This window comes from Calypte anna, chromosome 6 (genome assembly GCF_003957555.1).
Source record: "Calypte anna isolate BGI_N300 chromosome 6, bCalAnn1_v1.p, whole genome shotgun sequence".
Taxonomy (NCBI): domain Eukaryota; kingdom Metazoa; phylum Chordata; class Aves; order Apodiformes; family Trochilidae; genus Calypte; species Calypte anna.
In genome coordinates, this window is record NC_044252.1 from 19,288,526 (window position 1) to 19,311,226 (window position 22,701).

Consider the following 22,701-nt stretch of genomic DNA (forward strand, 5'->3'; position numbering starts at 1 on the left):
TTTACCGTCCAGAGGGCGGGGCTGAGACACAGGGTGTCAGTCCCACATGTTCAGAGAAAGTCCCTGGTTTAATAGCGGTGTGAAATCTGCCTGGTTCGTAGATGATTACATCCTGCCCAGATCTTTCACACCTATTGTTTCCTTCCCTGTGCCTTTCCTAAACTTGCCACTGTCCCACATATTGAGTCAAGCTACAGAAGAGGAGCTTTTAGCATAAAAGCTAGCCTGACACTAGAAATGGGCCTCATGGGCCACTGCCCTCAAAATCCTGTTTTAACAGAAAGAGTTCATTGTCATCAAAATACAAGAACTAGATGATTAATTCATTGCTGTATTGTCACAACTGGGAGTGGGCAGAGAGCCTTGGGGAAGACAATTAAAACACATCTGGGAACATTTTGAGACCTCCTCAAATGTAAATTCTCTGCTGAAAGGATCAAACTGATCAGTATTGCCATCAGAACATTACTGGCAGGTGTTGACTGGTTTTCCAGGATATCTCCTTCCCAGTCCAGCTGCTCCTTAACTCCCTATTGTACACTACTGATACTTCTGTATGCAGAACAAGCTTGCTTGTACATGCATCTCTGCTCACCTTTTCAGTGCTTTGCAGTAGCAGGGAAACCAGGCTCAGAAAAAGAACTCTTGCAGGAGAAGGTTTGCAGCTCAGTCTCCTCCTTTCTCCATTCCAAGGCACTCTCTTCAGTATTCCCCTTCTTAATGTCACTGTGACTTTCTTCTCCCCTTCATGCTTTAACACTGGCGCTGAATTTTGTTGAGACAAAAGCAGGTGCTGCCCATATCATTTATTAATTTAGAAGCAAATGCAACATTTTGTGAACTATTTTTGAGTTACAGAGAAGAATGCTAGACAAGCTGCTTCTCTCAAGAAATATAGGAACTCATTATGGATTATATGGTCAATTAAAAGAAATATTTGCCTTGAATGCACATCTGTTTTCTCTCTTAGATATTCCAGACACTCTTGGTCTTACATTAAAGTTAATGTTAGCTCTTTATATAATTCATACAGTAGCCACAGGCACAAAAAAAAAAACTTAAGAAAATAACTGTAGCTTTACTCTTTTTATGTTTGCAATTTCAATTAACTGTTCTAAATAACTAACAACATGGAATATAAAACATTCCTGCAACAATGTAGGTCTAACAGCAATTACGTTGATTTACTCTGAACCATGTTAAGTTCAAGGAGTAGGATAAAGAGACAGGAGTTTAAAACTTCTTTCACACTGATGTAATAAATTCAGTACATTGCTTTAAAGTTAGGGCAAAATAGCTGGTAACTGAAAGTAAAAAAAAAACCCTTGTTTTGTTTTCCACTGTGATAGAAAACAATAGATTATGGGAAAGTTCTTCAGAAGGTGATCAGAGGAAAAGTTCACCAGCATCTATCATGGACTGTGTCTCTGTGGCCTGCTGGGATAGGAGGGAGAGACATAAAGGTGTCAGCAGTTGAACTGATACAGTAAATCACAGTAGGGTTAGTAAAGCGCAATGGCAGCCTAGTGTAAATGCCTTCAGACTTCTATTTCTTCTCCGAGGTTGTACTCGGGACACGTCCCCTCTTTGTGACCTTATCTCTGGGGCATTGGGTTGTGCACTGGTCTCTCCTCTTTGGTTTACAAGGACTAATCCATTTGCAGGTTAATAAAAGGAGAAAAGAACAATCACCAAGGAGCCACCAAAATAAACAAGTAGTACCTTTGACCGCTTAAGAATACCCGGTTTTCCTCATCAGCATGCTTGGCCTATCTGCTCTCTCTCCTTCTAAATACTTTAATAGTAAGCACATCAATAAACAGGTGACAAAAATGTACTAACAGTATAGAAACCAGGAGAACAGTAACACAATTCCATAAAAGCTAGATGCTTACACTTCACAGGAGTATAACTCGTCTCTTTAAAATTTAATTTTGTATGTATGTCTCCATGGCTGAAACTTGAATTTTTTTTCTAGAAATGCTGACTGGCAATTAGTGACCAGCGTGATCTCAGCCCCAGTTACACAAAAGGTTCCCTCAAAAATGCCCCAAATTTGAGCCATTTCATTTCATAAAATGAGCAAAAAGGTTGTGGCATGCTGTTACTTCAGCCAACCTGTTGATAAGATTAATGAACTTTTCTCTTTAACTGCTAGATTTATAATGTACACACTAGCTTGCTGCAGTGCTGTAGGCAGCATCATTAACACTAGTGATGTATATTTAATATAAAGACACCAAAGAACAAGAAAAGTTGAGACAATAATGATGACTCTAGGGTGAAAATCACCTGTTTGTTACCCAGCCAGGGCTGTGGTGCAGTGCTGGAGTGGTGAGGCTGTTTGCCTTGCTAGCAGGTCCCCTTTGACAAGAATGGAAGGAGAGAGGGGAGCAACAAAGGACAATTAACAAAAGAGGAGGCTATTGCCAGGTCTGGGAGCAGTTTCTGATGACACCGTGGTCCCTATGTTTCCAAAGGAAACTTTAGAGAAAAGCAGGGTGTTTTTTGAGTAGGTGTGTGATGTTGACTTGTGAGAGGGAAAAAAAACCCAACCCAATCCATTACAGTAGGCTGGCACTACTATAGCTAGCAGGGCATTATCCAGTCCTCTCCTGTTCCCACAGGATAAGGACAGGTTGCTATTTCAGGAGACTCTAAATATCAAATAAATGCTATTAGGTAAAGCATAACATTGCACCTTGCTTCTTTAAGTCAAGAAAGTAAGCAAGACAAAAAAACAAGACCTACCATCATTCCACTACAAATTCAGTTCTAATCCTAAAAAGATGCTTCTGCTGACATTTTACACAGAAAAGCAACATGTTTCTGAGGTACAGATATACTGAATTAATGCTGACCCTATACAAATAAAGCAGGAAAAAAAAACTAATAAGTTTGTACTCTTTCTTCAAAACAATGATTCCTGTTACTTCATTTGAAGCAACATTAGCAAAGATGACAATACAGGCTGGTAGATGTGTGTCTGTGCACATCCCATCCTTAAAGTCTCAGCTGTACTTGACTGTACCAGTGCCCAGGACTCAGATCTCTTCTCAGCTCCCAACCACCTCAGATAGTTACTGACCTTCCACCTACTCAAAAGAGTGCAAATGGGACTGCCTTCTCGTTATTTTTATCTCTGAAGACATCCTGGGAGGTACCCTCAGCTCTGGAATTCATTCCCAACAATTTTTTACCTTCTGGGTAAGATTTTTACCTTCTGGGGGAGGAATAAGAAAGGCTGGCATTTGTGGGTGTGGTAAGAAATCATATTGCCAATATCTTGTTTAGTCCTTGGTTTATAATTTTCTCATGTTCTGGCAGCTATCCTGTATGGCAGTGTCTTGGGTTAGTGCAGCACTTACCACTGAAACCAGAGCAGGCAACAGAAACTTAACCCATGGGGACATTGGCTTTCCTGAATGGTCATAAACTGAGAGTTAAAAAATGCATCGAAATCAACCCGTGTATGAATGACTGTGTGTTTGTGAACAAAATGACCTGGCAAACAAGTACCTCGTAAGTCAGTTTTGCTAAAATGATCCTTCTAGCCTTGCAAATCACACAGGTTCTGCAGATGTCTCTGGGGCACTAACAGCATACACAAGACAAATTGTGTATTTGGGACAGCTGATAAATAACACTAACAGAATACTTAATATAGTGCCCTGCCTATGTTGGAAATGAAAGGAAAGATGTAAACAGCTATTAAAACAGCACTATGATGTCCTAATACCAAAGTTCTCTTCTCTATTACCTTTTACGTATTCTAATCTGAGATTCTTTGAAAGATGTCTCCGCTGCTCTTATTCTTTGGATCTAAACATAGTTGTTAAATATTTTATTTCTAACCCACCCACGAAGTTGCATTCATTTACATAACTTAATGAAGGCTGCATTATTCATTGAACTTCGTATGTAACTTTTTTCATAAGACATTATTAAACAAGTGAAGGAAGCCAGTCTAGTAATGAGCCTTCTCTAAACTTGCTGCCAGTTATGTTTCCCTTCTCCTAATCTATCACTCTAATGGTTGCAACTGGTAAACTTTTCTAATCGTTGCTGCTAATCTGTATATGTTTTGCACTGCCTGCTGGATGTATAACTTGGCAGAGAATTTACAATACAAACCATCTGGCAAACAAAACTATCTGGGTTAACAAATGCTATCTAAACCTACCCATTGCTTTTTGCTATAAGAGAGAAGACAAATACACATAATTAGAATTTCAAAAATATTGCTAAAATGTCAGAGTGCAGTTTGGTTCAGCACAGACACCACCTGCTATAGTAGCCAGTAATGTTGCACAGGATCCTTTTGGACTGTCCTAGGGAAGATAGTGTGCGGTAACACTAAGGTAAAGAAATTCTGCAATGGGTTGCTCGCACCTGGGCTACTTAATCCATATTTGGGATTAAGTCAAAAGTAATTGGAGTTTCAGGGACTAAGAAGGGCAACTCCTTTTGTGATGGACAGCAAATTTACACCACATAATAATAAATTCTAATTATGCTTTATAAAAGGGGAAGAAGAATTGAGGGGTCCAATTTTACGTACACTACTTTCAAACAACTGAGGCATATTCTTTGATCAGCATTCACTCTGAACACCTCTGCTAATGTGTAGAATTATCAGAACACAACACTGTCCTCTCAAATATGAGCAGACCCAAATTTGTAAAAGCGGTTTTAATAACTTCTTACAGCACCTAGGCAGATAGTGCTTGAAACTCAGGGATGGAATTTTTTACACAATATTAAGTATTGTTCTTGATGCATCACTGACTAGAATAAATTAAGAGAGTATCCAATTAAAATGGGGTGGAAAGAAGAACCTTTTTCTCAGGCACTTTTCTTGCAAGGCCCAGGAAGAGACTTGTAGTAAAGGTTAAAAATAACATATAATTTCAGAAAAGATAAGTGTATCTTAAGCATACAAGGCCATCCTCTCTGCAAGTGCTTTTCTGAGCCAAAAGAAAAAAAAAAAAAGCCTTTCCTGGCTCAGCTGCTGAAAGTAACAGGTAATTTTTTTCACTAGGACAAAATAACTGAACCTGATCAAATTACTTTTAAACAATCAGTTGGTTTTTTTCTTTTTTTGCAATGAGCCTTCAGCATTCATTTGAACAGCTTTTTTTCTTTTTCATACAACCATTACTAAAATTCACTGTTACCTGTTCTTCCCTTATATGGAAATATTATTGCCTTTAAATCAGGAATTGATCAAGTAGCATTCCTCAACATCATTTTATACCAATACCATTCTCCAATGTAATTTTTATTCAAGAATTGATATAACTATTGTTAGGGACCACACATTTAGCATCACATAGCTAGTTCAAAAATTCTAAGCACCAGAGATGCTGTTGGCTGACAGGAGCTATTATTCATGTTGGTTTAGGAGAAGAGTGGGTTCCAGTAAAACACCTTACCCTCAGAGAAGAGCAATATACTATATATAAACCATGACTTTTTACTCTGAGACTAAAGCACAGCACCTACTAAATTGTGTGTTCTTCTTGGAGATATAGTAAAGAAAATTATTTTAAATGACAGGTTAACTAAGAGGAGGAACATGAAATACCCCCCCCAGAAAAGACCCAGTTACAGGAAGGGAATGAGTGCTCTTCATTAAACTTGGCCCTTTAATGTGTTTCTTCAGTTTGTGAGCCTTGGAGCAGAAGTCACTTGCAGTAACAGCTGGTAACACCTGCAAAAGAAAGCTAGAGTTTGGCTATAGGATTTACCTGTCAGAGCTTAGCAGGCTGAAGCAGCTGCTTGCTCCAGCAGAAACAACAGTCATGCAAGGAGCTGGAGCGAGGCCCCCCTCTGCTCAGAACCAATTGGGTTTTAGTAGATAACTTTTCAGCAGGAACAGTTTCTGGATCCAGCATTAAGAGGGGTAGGGACTGGGGGTACAGAAGTCAGATAGCCCCTAAATGAAAGCCAAAGTCTCAGCACATGCTCACAACAGCCATGGCTGAGAAGGCAAAGCTCCATAAAATCATACCAGAGCTCACCTGAAGCTGGTTTGCAGCCAGAATCTAAGCTGTCAAGATACAGCTGTACAGAGGCGATTAGCAGAGACTGTAAAACCTGCTCAAAATGTTGGGCAAATATTTTAGTTATAAATCCACGCTGAGCTCCATATTACTGCATGTACACTGCTAGCATTTTTTGGGATAGCTTGTTTAAAACTAACTCCAAGATGCCTAAATTACACAGCAGCGACAGCCCATTTAACTACATAAATTATACAGGAGCAGTGCCTAACTTTGGTTATGTTGTCATGATTTATAACAGCTGAGGATGTACCCCCAGATATCCAGACAAAATCAAATTAAGTTTTTTTTTTCCCAAACATACAAAGCCTTGCAAACCTGACAGAGAAATGCATGTATGACCTTAGATTTACACTGAGAAAATATTCCTATTCTACACATTCTCTAGACAGCACTTAATTCTCACTCTTTACAGAAACAAAATATATACTAAAATAATATGATCATGCAAAAAGTTTCTGCATATAAAGTACGTCAATTAAAAATAAACAAAACATTTTTAAATATCAGCACATTTTAGATTTGCAGAACACTGTAATTTTATGGAGAAAAATTATAATTAGGGATACAAAAAAAGTCTTGCTGTTCTCCAGACTTCAGATCCCCTCCAAATCCAGATCATGGTTTGCAATTTTCTGCTACCATATTGTAATAAAGGGGTTTCCAACTGAGATTATTTATCAGATCCCTGGAAAGCATAATGGTGCAAAAGGCTTGCATAATAAAAGTTATTTAATATTTTAAAGCTTGGCAAGAATACTTCAGGCACAATCTTAAAAGAATAGTTTTTGAATTTGCGGACTTCAAAAAGTTAAATACGAAAATGTTTTGATTGGTATGCTCATATGTAGATTATGTATAAGGTTTTACATTAAAAGCTTATGTATTTAACAGACTAGTTGAAAACATATCAGATGTCCTATTGAAACACTCCTTAAAAAAAAAAAATAAAATCAAAACCTCATAAGTGCTACTAAACACCTGCAGTGATTTTGAGCAACTGAACTCTTGTCCTTAATTTTGACTTTGGGAGAGCAAATAATGCAAATGTGACTATTTTCCAGAAGCAAACAAAAAAATTTATCAATGAGTCGATATGGTGCTGTTTGTGACACTGGATTACATTGGTTTATTCTGTAGATGCTTATAGAGCCAGCCCATGTTGTTTGACTTTTCAGGGAAGACTAATAGGTGTAGTAATGGGGGGGGAGCAGGAAAAATCTTATGGTTAAGCCAAAACAGGGGTCATGCCTAGGGCATTTTATCTGCCCTGCTTACACACCGCCAGGGAATTGCATCTTAACAGTTGATTCCCTGTTAATCAATTCAAATTAGCACCTGCCTTTTAGTTTTCACTTTGCTGAATTCCAGGAAAGAAGTTCTTAAAACAAATGTATGTTCTATCTCTGAACTAGTCAGAGTCATCACATTTCAAGAAATCCCAGCAGATTTTATTTGCTCTACTGGCTGATAAGAGACACCTTAGTAAGTCAAGATTCCAAGCCAGCAGACTCACAGAACATGATCCAGTGGCTTCTACACAGCTCTGCAGTATTATGGGAGGACCTATGGATTTTTTTATTCTCAACCTGTTTTCTATAGCTGCAGAGAAAACCTTATGTTACATATTATTATTATGCTTAGCTTTTCTTTCTTATTTACTATGTCTCAGGATGATGTGCTTGATAAGAGACTTGTGCCACTTCATACTTTGAGTGGGTGTTTCTGTGCTGCTCTTGCCACTTACAAACTATACCTTCCAACAACTGACCAGTCTCAAGTGACAATCACTTTGGTGGTGGGAGACAGGGGGAAGTTATGAGCACAAAATTAGCAAATAGCACATTCAAAAATGCAGATCTGACTTTAAATTCATAACCTTTATATTCACTAGTTAAACTGCTCTCTAATGTACACACATCATACAGAGGATCATAAAAAATAAACTTTATTATCAAGCTTAAAATTCAAACATTTAACATAAGATACAGACACAAGTAATACTGAAAACATTCTCAAACAATAACCATTTTGGGTAATTTGGATGAGTAGCTAGTTACCTTTGTTCCAAATGCCTTTAAGAATATTTCTTAATACATACAGTGTCATGAAATGTCTTCAAATGCTTAGCTGGCCAGATTTTGATATGATCTTTAAATAGGTAAAACATATTTCTATAGAAATAACATTATTTAATTATGAATCTGAGACCCATAATTTTAGTGCTTGGGGAAAAATACCATAGCCTTTTGAAATATTTAGAAGACATAAATAACTATTATACATTTACAGTTTTAAATATTTAAAGGCCTTTGTCACTATAAAAAGTTACTATGTACATATTGGATGCCATATAGAAATCCAGCAGTAGGCAAGAGTTCAGATCTCAGATTTGGCCACTGAAACCTATGAATTTGGTAGGCAGATTGTCCACAGGGTACACTATGGGCCCTGTTTTCATTGTAGGAGGTCCATTCAGCAGCTGCCAGTCACAGCTTCGAGCCAACTCCACTGTAAATATTTTCAGAAGGACTTTTGCAAACTCTTTGCCCACGCAGCTCCTCAAGCCCCCACCAAAAGGAATGAAACTAAACCTAGATGAATCCTCTGGAGATGGGGACATGAAGCGATCTGGGTTAAATTCATCCTTGTTGGTAAAGAGATCTGCCACATCGTGGGTATCACAGATACTGTAAATAACATTCCAACCTTTAGGGATCTGGTAACCCTATCAGGAGAAGAGAGAGGAGACATGAAGCACCTCGCTGTGTGAAATAATGTGAAGTGTCAGTACCAGACATGTTGATGCACCCTACCTCCCCCCTGGCTTCCTGCAGGTCACTCAAAGGCAGACATGCTACATGAATGCTCTAGTGTTTTGCAGCTGTGCTGAGAAGTCAAACCCAAGCCCCACTTACATTTAGCTCAAGGGTCTTGAGAGCAATTCGAAATCCTCCAGGAACAGGAGGGCTCAGCCTGAGGGTCTCTTTGATGACACAACCTGTGTACTTCAGCTGCTCTAAGACCTCCATGTCCAGTTGCTTCTCTTGGTTGTGACTGCACAGTAACCCCTAAAAAGCAAGATGTTGCTATAACATTTATGGAGCAAGTGTCCAGGCCTCCCAGCACTGCAAAGCAGCCACCTCTCAGTGAGTGGTGTTTTCCTGACAGGGTCAAGGGGAGCCCTGTCTAGGACACCTCTCCTAGGGGTACTTTCCCACTGCCCCCTCCTGTAAAATGGCTCTGGGGAAGACACACACCTTCACCTGCAGCTCTTTCCTCACTTTCTGCAGGACATCATGGTGGAGTCCTAGGAAGGCAACCAGCGACGTGGCAGCACTAGCAGTGGTTTCATGGCCCCCAAAGAGTAGCTCTGTAGCAGACTCCTTCAACTCCTTACACAGAGGACAGAGGAAGGATAAGACAGACTCCAAACAAATATCTGTACCAGGCCCATTCTACCACCACAACACTATGCATTGCTCCCAGACTGGAGCAGGCACCGGGGGGGCCAGGATGGGGGTAGTGATCATGCTCCCCGTGGACATGGCCCTGGTCCTGTGCACCCTATCCAACAGCCTGGTTGCAGCCTCTGCACCCCAGTGCACCCAAGCTAGGTTATTTAATGAGGAAAAGGAACACTTGCTGCTCTCTTCTTTTGGCCCCAGAAGATACCTGTGCTGCTAACAGAGGGGAAAGGGACATATCTGACCCTGGGGAACCTCACCTGCATGTTGAGTTGCTCCCCGTTACCCTGAGTGTGCTCCATCAGCAGCTGCAGCACATCCTTGTAGCCACCCTCAGGCTCCTTGTGGGCCATCTTGGCACGGATATTCTCCTCAATCTTAGCGTGGATGACGTTGCGAGCCCGCAAGCCCTGGCCAGGCAGCATAGAGAATGTGGAACTTTGACCTGACTGCCATCCCTTCCATCCATTCTCTGCTGTCCTGGATGCAGGGGCATCCCCTCACCTCCCAGCCCAAAGTCTTACCCGGTAGAGCCCGCTGAAGGGCACATCGATGGGGAGGGAGAAGAGGTTGCGGATCATCTCCTCGAAGGCCTCCACCAGCTGCTGCTCACCGTCGGGGTTGGCCTGGCGGGGCTGGAAACCCAGCAGGATCCTCATGGCAATGCGAAACATGAGGCGCTTCACCTCGGGGTACACCAGCAGGCAGGGCTCGGCGGCGCCCAGCCACCGCTCCAGGCAGGCGCTCACCTCTTCCTGGATGACGGGCACGTAGTGCTGCAGGGCGTCCCGGGAGAAGGCCCGCATGATCACCTACCCAGGGGGTTGAGGAGGAGGAGACAGAGGACACAGGCTCAGCCGCCGCGCCCGGGGCGGCGACACCCGCTCCCCGCCCGCCGTCCGGACTGTACCTTTTTGCGGTGCTTGTGCTGCCCATTGTGGAGATTCGAAAGGCAGCCCGAGCCCAGGATGGTGCGCACCGAGGCGGGCCACTGCACGGAGACGAGCCGGTGCTCGCCTAGTAGGATGTGCCGCACGTTCTCGGCACCCATCACTCGCACCGTAGGCCGCCCGAAGAGGTGAGTCTTGTAAATGAAGCCGTATTTTTTGCGCTTCATTTGCAGGAATTTCCGCCTCTGGACCGTGGGGAGTGGGGAAATAATAAAAATACATTTTAAAAAGGAGGAGAGGAAAGGGCAGGGAGAGCAGTTCTTTCCACCTGGGCATATCTCTCACCACGTATCTCCCTTCCCGGCAGCAAGGGAAGGGATCTCCTCACGGCATCGCCTCGCCTTACCTGCAGCACCATCTGCAGCGTTTCCCCGAAGAAGGGGAGCCCCATGGTGCCCGGGGGCAGCGGGAGGGGGCAGCTGGGGTCGCGGCCGCTCACACAGTAAAGATCCCAGAGCTTGACGGCGGCCAGAAAAAGTAGCAGGGGCAGCAGAAAGGTGCACAAGGCGCTGGCAACTAGGGCGGAGAAGCCCATGGCTGGAAACCTAACCTCACCTACTCTAGCCTAGCCTCGCCTAGCCTGGTCCGGTCCGGTTCGGTCTGACCCCCCGGGAGCTCCAAGTGTGCGCGCCAGACTAGCAGCGGGCCGCCTTTTATACCCTTCCCAGGTTGCTGCCCACCCTACCTTGGTCAGATAAATTAGTTCACCCAAAGTTCATCTTTAATTGAGGATTGCGGCCTGGCTCCTCCCCCCGAAATCTTTAACTATTTGCTTTGCGCGGCGCATCCTGCCCGCCGCAGACAGCCGCCGGGCAAGGAAAGGTGCTGCCGGCCTCGGGGCTCGCTCCCCGTTGCACAGCGCTCGGGCTGCGGACGCTGCCGACAGCTGACAGCCAGGGGCCGGACGCCTCCTCGGACTTTTGGCCGATGTTCTTTAGCGACCAGCGGGTTGCGACGAGAAATGTCCCGCAGCAGCACACGGGAGACACGTTCCCCCGGGGGCGCTCCGCGGACGGTGCCGATGCGCGCTGCAAGCTGCCGGGCTCCTTCGCCCGCCCGCTGCTGCCGCCGGCCGGGAACGGCGAGTCAGCGGCCGGAGCTGCGGCCGGACGGGGCGGGCGCTCCCCGGTGCTGGGGGCGCCCGGTGCCCTCTGGGCAGAGCTGCAACTATGCTGCCGCATCGGTGGAGTAGCCTCCGCTGTCCTCTGGGTCACCTCGAAAGGCCCGGCTTGTATTTCTGCCCGGCCACGGAGGAAGGAATTGCAGCAGCAGCAGTCCGTCTCACCCTGCCGATGTAGGTTCAAGCGCGGGTCAGCAAGGGAAAGGGAGGTGAGCGCGGAAAGAAAACACCCAAACCGCTATGCCCTGCTCCTCTCCCAGGCATCCGCTGCTCGCCCTCGCCCGGGGCTCGCTGGCTGTCACGGCCGGGAAGAAGCGCTCGGCTCGGCAGCGTCTCGGCACTGTTCTGGCACCCCGCCTGCAGCCACGGCGCGGAGGATCTCCTTCCCGAAGCCGTCGGGTGGGAACCGGGGGCTCCTCACAGGAATTGAGCAGCAGATCCGGCCAGGAGGAGCTCGACAGAATAGGTGCCGTCGGCGGGGCTGCGGGGAGGCTGCAGTCGCTGTGGCAGCCGCTGTGTCCCGGCGCACGACGCGGCCGATGGGGAAAGGGGCGCCTGTGCACGGAGTGCGGCCGGGAGCGCGGGGCGCCCTGCCGGTTACAGCTGTTACCAATAAACTACCGTGCTTCCTTTTTTCCTTTCAGTTTTTTTTTCTTCTTCTCCATGTTGCTTTTGTGCTCATAGACAAGCTCAATAAACACTGGAAGTTGTGCGTGTGTTTGTGTACGGGCGAAGATGTCACTTTTAATTATTATTTTTCTGACAATCAGCGCATCACATGAGACCATCCGTGCTCTTACGATGCCTCGCTGCAGCGAGGATGCCGCCTCCGCAGCCTCTTGCTCAAGAGGGACCCCAATTCTGCCCCCCTCGGGGTTACTTCCTCGCCTCCGGGGTACGGTGCGGCTCTGCGGAGCCCGGCCGGCGCTGCCCGGGAGCGGCGGCCGCGCCCTGACCCGGCCCTCTTCCCTTGCCGGGAGCTGACCTGCTTGTGACCTACAACACGGACCGTGACATCTGCGTGAACCCGGCCGACAACTGCGCCAAGTTCACTGTCTATCAAAATAACGAGATACGGTGGCCTGAGCACCGATAATTGCCACAGGAAGGCTTTATTATCTCCCCAGCTGTGTATTCTGCAGCCATCGTCTCGAAAAGAATCAAATGCAAGAGAGTGAAAGGGATAATTAAAAACATCTTGGAAGAGGGTCAAGAAATTAACAGCCTAATATGAACAAACTTTGATGACAAGTAACAATTATTACACTTCATTTGGAAATGCTCGTGTTTATCTGCAAACAAAATCAATTTCAAGTCCTTTTTTTTTCTTTTTTTTTTTTTCCTTTTTTTTTTCTCTCTTTTTTTTTTTTTTTTTTTTTTTTAAGATATTCATGTTACATTTTTCAGCCGGTGGCTGTCGGGCTCGTTGGCGCTCGGGGTAATTTTTAAGTACGCTGCTGGAGAAGCGCCGGCCCTCCCGCACCCGGTGATGGGCGCTGTAGGCGCGGCCCTGCCTGCGGTGGGAGCCTGCGTCGCCCGCAGGTCTCAGCCACACTAGCAGCTCCTGCTGACGAGTCAGCCATTGCCGCTTGCAGCCACCACCTACTGATTTCACCTCTGATAGCCAAAAAATTCACCTTTCAGGACAAGGTCAGGAGGGGCAGGGACTCTGGTTCACTACGGGGTCGACCTGCATTTTATTCAGCTCTGCAGTTCAACCTCTTCCAGATTTGACCTGTCAAATTCGGGAGCTGCATTTCTACCCCAGGTAGCATGCTCACCAGCCAGCCTCTGAGGCCCACTGCGGTGCCCCAGCATGGACCTGCAAGGGAGACCGGCCCTGCAAGGTCATTTGTAGTCTGGCATTGAAGCAGGACAATGAGATACAGGGGAGCTCCCCAGTGCCTTTCCAAGGGGATTCTGTGCCTGTGCCACATTTCTGCCTTTGCAGGTCGAGCTCTTCTGTTTCTTCACGCAGAGCACTCTGTGGCACCAGGCTCAGGATGCACTGGAGGGAGAAAGTGGATGGTTTACCCCATTGCTTCCACACACGCCGTGTGACAGTGGAGAGCACTGGTGAAGCCGAAAGGAGCTTATAAACATGTTGCAGCACTGCAAGGACCTGGCCCCAGCTCTGTTATCAGTGCACCAGCAACAGGACTCACCTCATTTTACATGGGAGAGAAATACCCCATGTCTCTGTGAGGCAAGTGGTACTCAAAAACCAACTAAAAAAGTGTCTTCAGCACAGGCTTAGCGCTTGGTATCACCCCCTGGGTGGCCCCACAGAGCTGCTGTCCTGGCACTTTCCCTGGCAGAGCTAGACTGTGGGAGGTGACAAGGCCAGTCTGGCCAGCCAGCCACTATGGGCCGTGTTTCACCTTGCAAATACTCCCTCTCCAACGTGAACAGTATAATCAGGAACAGAGAGGATTTTACACTACAAATCAGATACATTCAGAAATGTCCATTTTGCAAATATTTATTTCTCAAAGCCCTCTACCCTGCTTCTAATTTCTCCCTCAGGCTGGGAAGTGCATCCTCAGAGGTGGGCTTCATGGCAGACCCCAAGCAGCAGCACAGGGGTCAGGCACAATACACATGGCTACTACTACTGAGTGAATGAGCGACACTCTCCTTGTGCCAGCTCTAATGGGAAGTGCAGGAATGAGATTAAATATTTACAAGAAAAACCACTTTACACTCTATTATTCTAGCTACAGATGATGCCATGGAACGGGCAGCCCTGGCTTGTGTTTTCCTTGAGAGTTCCCCCATCTTCCCTCTTTTCACATCTAAAAAGCTACAGCATGCAGGATGTTTGTCGTGACTCTCTGCTACAACACTCACAGGAGAGAATCCTGGGACAGAATAGCTCTGGGAGCCTTAGCTGTGGGGCTGGGAGTTTAGCTCCCCATCCCTGGTGGCTGGAGACATGTGTGGGGCAGGGCGTGGCTGAGCCCCTATGGAGGATGCTCCCTGTCAGCAGCTTCAGTGGGTTTTTCCCCTGGCTGGGGCTGGGGCTGGGGCTGAGGCTCATCCAGGTGCTCAGGAGCAGGACTCTGCATGACTCTCCCTACTGGCTCGCACACCAGGAGGGGAAAAATAAGAAGACTGTGGGGTTTTGCATTGCAGTGACCCCATGCAGCAGAGACCTGTCCCTGGCAGCTGTGGAGGGGCATCGATGCCAGGGCAGAGTGGGTCAGCGTACCCCTGGCTCAGGCCTCACTGCTGCGGCTGCGCCGCAAGGGGTGGAAGTAGAGCTGCAGCCCATCATCAACAGGGTGCACGATGGGCACGGTCTGCATAGAGGGGTAGCTGGGGGTGGCCAGTTCCCAATGGGCAGTGCTGACCAGCTCGATGGCCAGCAGCTTGAGGATGGTCTGTGCCAGTTCCTTGCCGATGCAGCTCCGTGCTCCTCCACCAAAGGGGATGTAGTGGAAGTGGCCCACAGCCTCCGTCCGGGTAGCACTGAAGCGGTCAGGGTCAAAGTCATCAGGGGGGCTCTGGTAGACAGCAGCTGTCTCATGGGTGTCACGGATGCTGTACATGACACTCCAGCCTTTGGGGATCTGGTAACCCTGAGGGGGAAGAGAGAAGAGGGGAGGAGTGGAGCTTTACATACCTGCGCAGCTGGCTGAGCTAGTGGAGGGTGAGCAGGGGGTACCTGAGGACTTCCCCACCACACAGCACATCTGCTCAGCAGCTCCTTATCTTCCCAGCACAGCTGGGACCCATGGAGATTGCTGGATGCCACCTTCCCCTGAGCTACGCTGCTAAGCACCACCACTGTGGACAAGTGGCCTTTGCAGGAAGTGGCGGGCTGCAGCTCCTTAGCAGTTTCGCTGGCGTTTGAGGAGGCACTTACATCCAGCTCGAAAGTCTGCAGCGCCGTCCTGTAGCCTCCGGAGACAGGGGGCAGCACCCGCAGAACCTCCTTGATCACACAGTCCAGGTAGCGCAGCTGGCTCAGCTTCTCCAGGCTGATGTCTGTGGGGCAGGGACAGCTCTGCCCTGATGATGCCTGGAGCTGGGGGCAAGCACAGTGACTGCTTTGGGGCAGGATGGGATCCAGCAGGACATGGGCCTGAGGCAAACCTTCCTCTGTTGAGCCCAGGGGCAGGCTCTGGTCCTCATGAGCATTTTCAGCTGTGGGGCAGAGAAGTGGTTTCTTGCTGTGCCTACTCTGGGATGTCAGGGTATCTGAGCAAGGTCCTGAAGCACAGCACTCACTCTGCTGGTACAATCCGTGAGACATCAGCTCCTGCTTAATTTTTTCAGTCACTGAGGGATGCTTCAGCAGCAGAAGGATCAGAGAGGTGCTGGCACTAGCCGTGGTAAAAAAAGCAGCAAATATGAGCTCAATTGCTGCCTCCTGGGAGAGGAAGGAAGGTGACAGATTTGAATGCCATTTTAAACTAGTTGCAATGCAGACTTCAAATTTTGCAGGGTTTGTCCCTGTGCAGAGGGCCCTGGCTACTCCTGCTCTCTACTCTCCATAGAGCTGCACCCACTCTGGGTTGGCAGGGACCAAAACAAGACACCCTTGTTCTTCCATTTCTGTATGAACTGGACATCCATTTGCCAAGTGACCAATGAAGAAACACAATTGAGATGACCTCCAATCCAGCTCTTCTGAGCTTTCCTCCCAAGATTCACAGATTTTAAAGAAGCATTTCAACATGCATTTTAGCATACTGAGTGAAGTTCATTTCAAGCATTATGCTTTTTACCTTCATCTGCCAATTCCCCTTTGTGCCCACCTTTTACCTTTCTGCACAGCTAGGGGTTATGTGGCTGTGAATTTATGCATATATCCTAGATGCACTAGAATATAAAATGGGCTGCATTTGATCCTTCTGCAGTTTTAAGTGACTGTTTCTTTGTAAGAGGACTCAAACCAGCAGAGTTGGAAGTAGAAAGACCTTCCTGCTACAGCAGGTCAGCCCAGGAGGTGCTGTAGCCAGCTCTGCCACAGGGATGCACACACCAGGCAAGGGACTTGATCACATTCCAAGCTTTACAGCTTGAAGCACAGCAACCTGTGATAAACTTTTCAAAATTGTTTCCCAAAAGTTACAGGTTTCCTGGAGCTGGGTTAGGACATGTCATATCTCTGACAGCAAACATAACGTCCAAACTTAACATCAACATCTGAAGGTGCCACTGGTTCTGCAGTGCTGGGCTGGGAGCACTGAGGCCAAGGGAAAGGCCCAAGGTAGAAGAACTGCCACCCTGGGAGGGGCTGGGACCTGGCTGGCACTACTGAGCACTAATAGCTCCATCCCAGAGGCAAAGCAGAGCCCAGGGAAAATGAGCGGTTTCCTTTCACACAGATATGTGTCTGGATTTTAAACTGCTCTGACACAACTGGTTTCTGGAGAGTTTAAGCCAAAAAGATAGGGAAGGACACTTGAAGCCTGAAGGTATCTGGAACCAAGTCTGCTAGGGTCAGGGGTAATGTAATAAGGATTACTCTTTGCTACCCTCCCCAGTGCCATATATTTCCTGAACTAGAGGCTTTTGACAAAGAACAGCTCTCAAGGGCATCTTTCAGTTGAAATAAAACCTTTGAAATAACAGATCCCCATCAACTCCCATCACACCTCCTGCAGGCATTAGCAGGAATTTTTACATTCAGAAGGTAGAAGACCCAGATGAAAAGAAATCTCTCAATTCCACTATTTGCAATTAAAACCCAAGACATTTCAATAACATGCAAGGAATTTAGGGCAGTCTCTACAATTTAAAATAACAACCCTTATGACTCTCTGCATCAACTTCTGACGGTGCTGCTACATAAGTTGTGACACTGAGCTGCTGACCTTCCCTTCTTGCATTTACAAGGCCAACATAAGGGGTGAGTTGGAGGCAGCATCTTCCCACAGTTTCACCAGTGCTTCCCTGTGCTACAGCCCAAATTCCCACCCTGGGAGGCAGGACTGGTGGCATTACAACTTCATGCATCCAGTCCATGATAGCACTATTACATAGGATTATTTTTGTTTTTAAATCCTTTGAAGGTTGTAAATGTTTTTAAACAGCACTTTTGACAAAGTGATATCTTTTTAATGACCTTTACATTTCAAGGGTCCTGCTGAGTTCATGCCAGCAGTGCCAATCAAAGTGTATTTATGGGGAAACAGTCCTTCAAATTAATTAAAACAAAAAGCAAATTAGTAACTACTGTGTGCCAATGTTAGAGTGTCTCTCCAAGTCAGATACATTCACAACTCTGAGACAGCTTTGGACTTTTTCTCAAATTACACCATTTCACTGGGTGAGAGCTCTAGTACTGTTTTACTAGAGTGGAGAATATTGTTGTAATTGCAAGCATAGGCAGTTTAGCTTGCAAATAATTTTGTTAAATACAGTCAAGGTAGAAAATTTCTAACTGCAAAGTACAGAACATGGGGTCACTGCCATGTTACTCCATGTTATGTTTAATATCCCCTCATTCCACTTGTGGTCAAAGCCAGGGACATAATGAGAGATGATGCAATTATTTGTGTGTAACATTCATGTAAATACTAACAGATTAATCAGATTAATCAATCACAATCAAGTACATTTTGAACCTGGCAATTACTTTTTAAAAATATAATAAAAACATTATATTACAATAAATAATACAATAAATAACTAGAATAAAATTATTTTGGTAATATATGCTGTTCTAATGATTCTATGGTGCTATGATTTTAATTGTACCAATCACTGTAAAGTCTTTCAAATACTTTACAGATTGAGAGATTACACCTTTACAAAATATTTATAAAACATTAGTCTTCAGACATTTTGCTTAAATACCTAAATAAATGGTAGAATTACGTGTGTTCAATACTTTTAAACACTATTCAGTTGCTGCAACTATGCTTCAAAACTTATTATATAACTGCAGTGTCAGCTGTCATTAACTGACACCAAGTGACCTGGAGCTATGAATGATGCAGTACTAGCGACAAGTCTTTCCCAAGATCTTTGGCCAAAATACTCCTCACATTCAGTGGATAGTTTTGGTTCAGAAAGGACTGCTGGGTTCATCCCTACACCACAGTGATGTATCACACAAATCCATAAGCTAAATGACCTGACTAATGATGAGGTGATAGGGAATGACCAGGAATCCATTGCCCCATCCCTAGCCCCATTGCGATATATTGTCTCAGATTTCTGGGTACCAAGAGAGCCCTGAGGAATACAGTCCATGATCTACACCCTACACTATGCCAGCAGCAGCGGGGTGTTTGAGGAGCACACAACTAACTATAAATATTTCCAAGATAGTATCTTGGAGGTTACTGAATGCACATTGACCTCCAGAGCCTTAGCACAGCACATAATCCTACCAGCACCCAAAGTCAGGCTTATTTATGCCTGGTGGCCATGAAGAGGAAAGGCAGAGGAGGCAATTACTCCTTTTTTAAATACCAGCTCTCTTCTAATGCAGAGACACAATCCTACAAGAGCATATGAGCATGTCAAGTCCAGGCTTTCTCACTTGTGCTGGAGATGGTGTCCTCAGAGCTGGTAAGAAGAGGGCAGGAGATGGTGGGTCCACACACAGCCCTTCTCCTGTCCCTTAGCCCAGGTTTCTCAAATAGCCAATCATAAAGGACACTGCAAGGGGTTGCCCTTACCTTTAACTCCTGCATGGTGAATTCTTTGCCATGCTCCTTGGCACTGTTAATTATGAAATCCAGAGCATCGCTGTGATCTTCTGGGTTGTTTCTCAGCAATTTTTCCTGTATAGCCTTCTCCATAAACTCATGTAGCATGTCCCGTGCTTTGATTCCCTGTGGGAGGCAGACACAGTTCAGGAGCACCGCAGGAACTGCCCCCGTCTCCAGAGAGACGAGGGGACCCCAAGCGTGGCAGTCCTGAATCCCAGGATCTGTAACAGCAAGAACTGTTTAATCTGTTGTCCAGCCCCAGAGCCTTGCAAGAGGCAGCAGTTTGGGAGGAAATATTGCAAATTCAGTTGCCTTGCTGTCGTGCATCAAATACAACAAGTTCTAAGAAGCACTATGAGAGGAAAAGAAAACAGTAAACTCATGGTACCAAGTCCAGAGGTAGCTGTGCTCAACAAATCCACAGTTACGTCAGGTCCAAAAGAAGCCTGCCCAAAGGGATAGGAAGAAATAACTTAATGAAACTGAGTCCAAGCAGCAAGACACATCTGAGACAGGAACAAATGAGTGGCTTTGCCGGGATATAGTAGATAAAGAAGACACATTTACCACACCCAGTGAATCACCTCTAGTTGTGTTGTACTCCTGTGCAGCAGAACATTTAGGCAAGGTCTCAGCAAGTCAAGTGATGGGCAATCTCTTTGCAAATGCAAGATGGAGAGAGTCATTGAGGCTCTGTATCAAGATGCCTCCTGCAAAAGCCATAAGGACCAGAGATTTGGATGAAAAATGGCTGTGCCCAGATGCTGGGAAGATACAAAGGCTGAGATTTGAGGTGGGAATGAGAAAAAGGAAACAGTGTAGGGAGCAAGAGGAAAGACAAGGGAAGCTAAATGAAAGTTGGAGAGATTGGTTTAGGATCAGACAAGATATGCCTAACCTGAGAATGACCAAGGAGGGACAGGACTGAGCTCATGCTGATGACAACCTGCAAAGGGCAACTGAGCAGAGAAGACAAGAGCTTTGAACTGGTGGACTGGCTGGGAAAAGTGATTGTGTGGGGAAGAGCTCACAGTGGAAATAAGACCAGGCAAGGTCTGCCTAAAAAGTGCAGGAGACTTGAGCTGTGGTAAGGGTGAAGAACACAAAGTCAGAGATGGGAACACAGACTGAAGTGGGAGATGAGGCGTGGGACACAGAACTGATACCTAGAGCAGGATATGGGAAGGCAGGCAGGGCAGGGGAAGGACAGCAGGGAAGTAACCGTGGCTTGAAAGAAAAGACAATCCCTCTGCTGTATTCCTCTCTGGGAACCCTCACTGTCCTTTGCTGCTGGGTCACAAGGGACCAAGGTACATAAGAGGTCCTTGGACTGCCCTGAGATGCATAGGGAATGCATTTCAGTTAGTTTGAACAATGCTGTGCTCACCAGTCCTTGTGCTCATACCCATGGACTCCCTGTCATGGGCTGACAGGAGTCCAGGTGGGATCATATAGGACAAAGACCTGACATGATGGCCTAACTAGAGGCAAGAGAGGCAATATATGGAATAAGGGAGGAGAGGAGCTCTGTGCTGCACAATGAACTGCAGCAGTGCTGGAAGCCAACTAGCAGAAGTTGAGCAGTGCAGAGAGATAGAGAGATAGCTGAGGTGAGCAAGACGCCAGGCCCTCAGACCAGAAACAGGGTGCTGCAGGTGTCCTGGCCCATCAGAAGTGTCCCTGGGTAGGCCTGGCCCCACCCCAGGCAAAGGGAGCGGGGCAGGTGTCAGTACCTTGCGCAGCCCGCTGAAGGGTATGTTGAGGGGTAAGGAGAAGAGGTTCTCCACCAGTTGTTCAAATGTTTTGGCCAGGTCCTTGAACTGCTTTTCCTCCAGGCGGAGTCCCAGAAGAATCCGAGCTGCAATGCGGAAAGTTAAGGTTTTAGCGGAGGAATAAACTGCGATGGAGCCTGGCTCCATGCACCAGCCCCGCAGCTCCCAGCTCACAACCTTCTGGATCCGTGGCAGATAGCTCTCCAGGGCAGTGCGGCTGAACACTCTGGCCAGGATCTAGGAGAAGAAGGGTAGGAACAGAAGCAGGTGGTTAAGTAGCAGGTTCCATGTGCCACCAAGACCCAAGTTTGGGCAGGAGGTGCTACTTGGGCTGTGTGCCATCGAGGCAGCCTCCAGGCTCACCTTGCGGCGCTGGCGGTGCAGGTCTCCGATGGAGCCAAGCAGGGTGTGGGAACCCAGGATGATCTGGGTGCTCTGTGGCCACTGCGTGCTGACCAGCGTGTGCTCGCCCAACAGGATCTTGCGGATATTCTCAGCACCCGTCACCCGCACCACCGGCCGGCCCAGTAGGTGGGTCTTGAAGACGTTGCCGTATCTTTCCCGCCGAGAGCTGTGGAAGCGGGAGCCCTGGGGACGAGCTACAGGTCAGGCCGGGGCTCTCGCCAGCCCCTTCCCACCCTGTCCTCGTCCCACTGCGCCTTACCTGGAGTAGCCATTGCAGGGTCTCCCCAAAGAAGGGCCAGCCCATGGAGCCCTTGGGCAGGGGCAGGGCGCTGGTGCGGTCCCGGCTGAGGCTCCAGCGGAGCGCCCACAGGTGCCGGCACAGGGTGATCAGCAGCGCCAAGGCGAGCAGCGCCAGCGCCGCCGCTTCGGGCCAGGAAAGCCCTGCCGGCATCCTCCTCCCGGGCAGCGGGAGACGGGGCGGGAGTAGGGCAGCGGCAGCTCCCTGCCCCGGGGCCTCGGTCAGCTCGGGGGGCGGCCCCAGCGGCTGTCAAATGCGAGGGGACCGAGCGCACTGCGACTTCGCTACCGGCGGCGGGCGCTCCGTGGCTGGGCCTGCCGACTGCTGCCCCTCCGGCCCCGCTCGCTCCTGCTGCCGGTTCTCTGCCGGGCCACATTTATATAGATATTGGCCACTTACGCCCGAACCACCTTCGGAGATGACGTCTCTGCTGCATATTTAAGCAGCGCGGCCAAGTGCGGTGATTGGAGCGGGAGAACGGGGGATAGTGACTGAGGGGCGCGGGGACGGCTGCCAGGGGGGCGGGAGAGACCGGGGCAGCCCCTCTCTCCCCGAAGCGGGGGGCCCGGTCCCCCTCCTGGCCCCTCAGGGCTCCTTCCACCCTGCCAGGCCGCCTCCGTGGCGGGACGGCTGCCACTCGGCGCGAGGTACCGGCAGGCTCTGCCCCGTGCCCCGCTGGGACCCCGAGACCTCCCGTGGGCCACCCCTTCCCGGCGTCCGAGGAAGGCAGCGACTCCCGTCTCAGGATCGTCCCAGCCTCGCTCCAAAGGCGCGGCCTTGCCCGGTAGCCCCGGAGCCCAGAGCCAGCCCGGGGGTTGCCGCAGCGCCCTCGACCCGCACCCCACCATCGGGGCCGCCCGCACCACTGCCTGCCTGCTCTGGGGTTAATCACCAAAGAGCCGGGAACTGAGAGGTTCCCACGAAATCAGCTCTGCAGTGTGTTCAGTGTGT

General features: G+C 47.7%; 2 protein-coding genes across 4 annotated transcripts; both read right to left on the reverse strand.

The window, feature by feature from the left end:
- Nucleotides 1-8,202: 8,202 nt before the first annotated feature.
- Nucleotides 8,203-11,543, reverse strand: LOC103535955 (cytochrome P450 26A1). 3 transcript variants are annotated; one of them, XM_030453192.1, is made up of 7 exons: nucleotides 10,829-11,543; nucleotides 10,443-10,667; nucleotides 10,057-10,344; nucleotides 9,793-9,942; nucleotides 9,326-9,460; nucleotides 8,984-9,136; nucleotides 8,203-8,793 (listed from the first exon to the last, which is right to left on the reverse strand). In XM_030453192.1, the coding sequence occupies exons 1-7, from the start codon at nucleotides 11,015-11,017 to the stop codon at nucleotides 8,452-8,454; spliced, it is 1,482 nt and encodes a 493-aa protein (XP_030309052.1). In that variant the 5' UTR covers nucleotides 11,018-11,543; the 3' UTR covers nucleotides 8,203-8,451. The 3 variants fall into 3 exon arrangements, with proteins under 3 accessions (XP_030309052.1, XP_030309053.1, XP_030309054.1); XM_030453193.1 differs by lacking the exon at nucleotides 9,793-9,942; XM_030453194.1 differs by lacking the exons at nucleotides 9,326-9,460; nucleotides 9,793-9,942 and having other exon boundaries at nucleotides 10,829-11,541.
- A 2,716-nt stretch (nucleotides 11,544-14,259) lies between these two features.
- On the reverse strand, nucleotides 14,260-21,903 carry LOC103535954 (cytochrome P450 26C1). Its single transcript, XM_030453319.1, has 6 exons — nucleotides 21,712-21,903; nucleotides 21,411-21,635; nucleotides 21,009-21,284; nucleotides 19,243-19,398; nucleotides 15,471-15,977; nucleotides 14,260-15,183 (listed from the first exon to the last, which is right to left on the reverse strand). The coding sequence occupies exons 1-6, from the start codon at nucleotides 21,901-21,903 to the stop codon at nucleotides 14,821-14,823; spliced, it is 1,719 nt and encodes a 572-aa protein (XP_030309179.1). The 3' UTR covers nucleotides 14,260-14,820.
- Between the last annotated feature and the right edge of the window lie 798 nt (nucleotides 21,904-22,701).

What these genes read in the sequence shown, in the direction of transcription:
- LOC103535954 (XM_030453319.1), bottom strand. Translation starts at nt 21,903, where the DNA reads ATGCCGGCAGGGCTTTCCTGGCCCGAAGCGGCGGCGCTGGCGCTGCTC. An exon ending in CCCTGCAATGGCTACTCCAG is followed by an intron (nt 21,636 to 21,711) that starts GTAAGGCGCAGT and finishes GCTCGTCCCCAG; the next exon opens with GGCTCCCGCTTCCACAGCTC. An exon ending in CCTTCAGCGGGCTGCGCAAG is followed by an intron (nt 19,399 to 21,008) that starts GTACTGACACCT and finishes TGCCTCCCACAG; the next exon opens with GGAATCAAAGCACGGGACAT.
- LOC103535955 (XM_030453192.1), bottom strand. Translation starts at nt 11,017, where the DNA reads ATGGGCTTCTCCGCCCTAGTTGCCAGCGCCTTGTGCACCTTTCTGCTG. An exon ending in CCTTCAGCGGGCTCTACCGG is followed by an intron (nt 9,943 to 10,056) that starts GTAAGACTTTGG and finishes CTGCCTGGCCAG; the next exon opens with GGCTTGCGGGCTCGCAACGT. An exon ending in GGAAAGAGCTGCAGGTGAAG is followed by an intron (nt 9,137 to 9,325) that starts GTGTGTGTCTTC and finishes CTTGCTTTTTAG; the next exon opens with GGGTTACTGTGCAGTCACAA.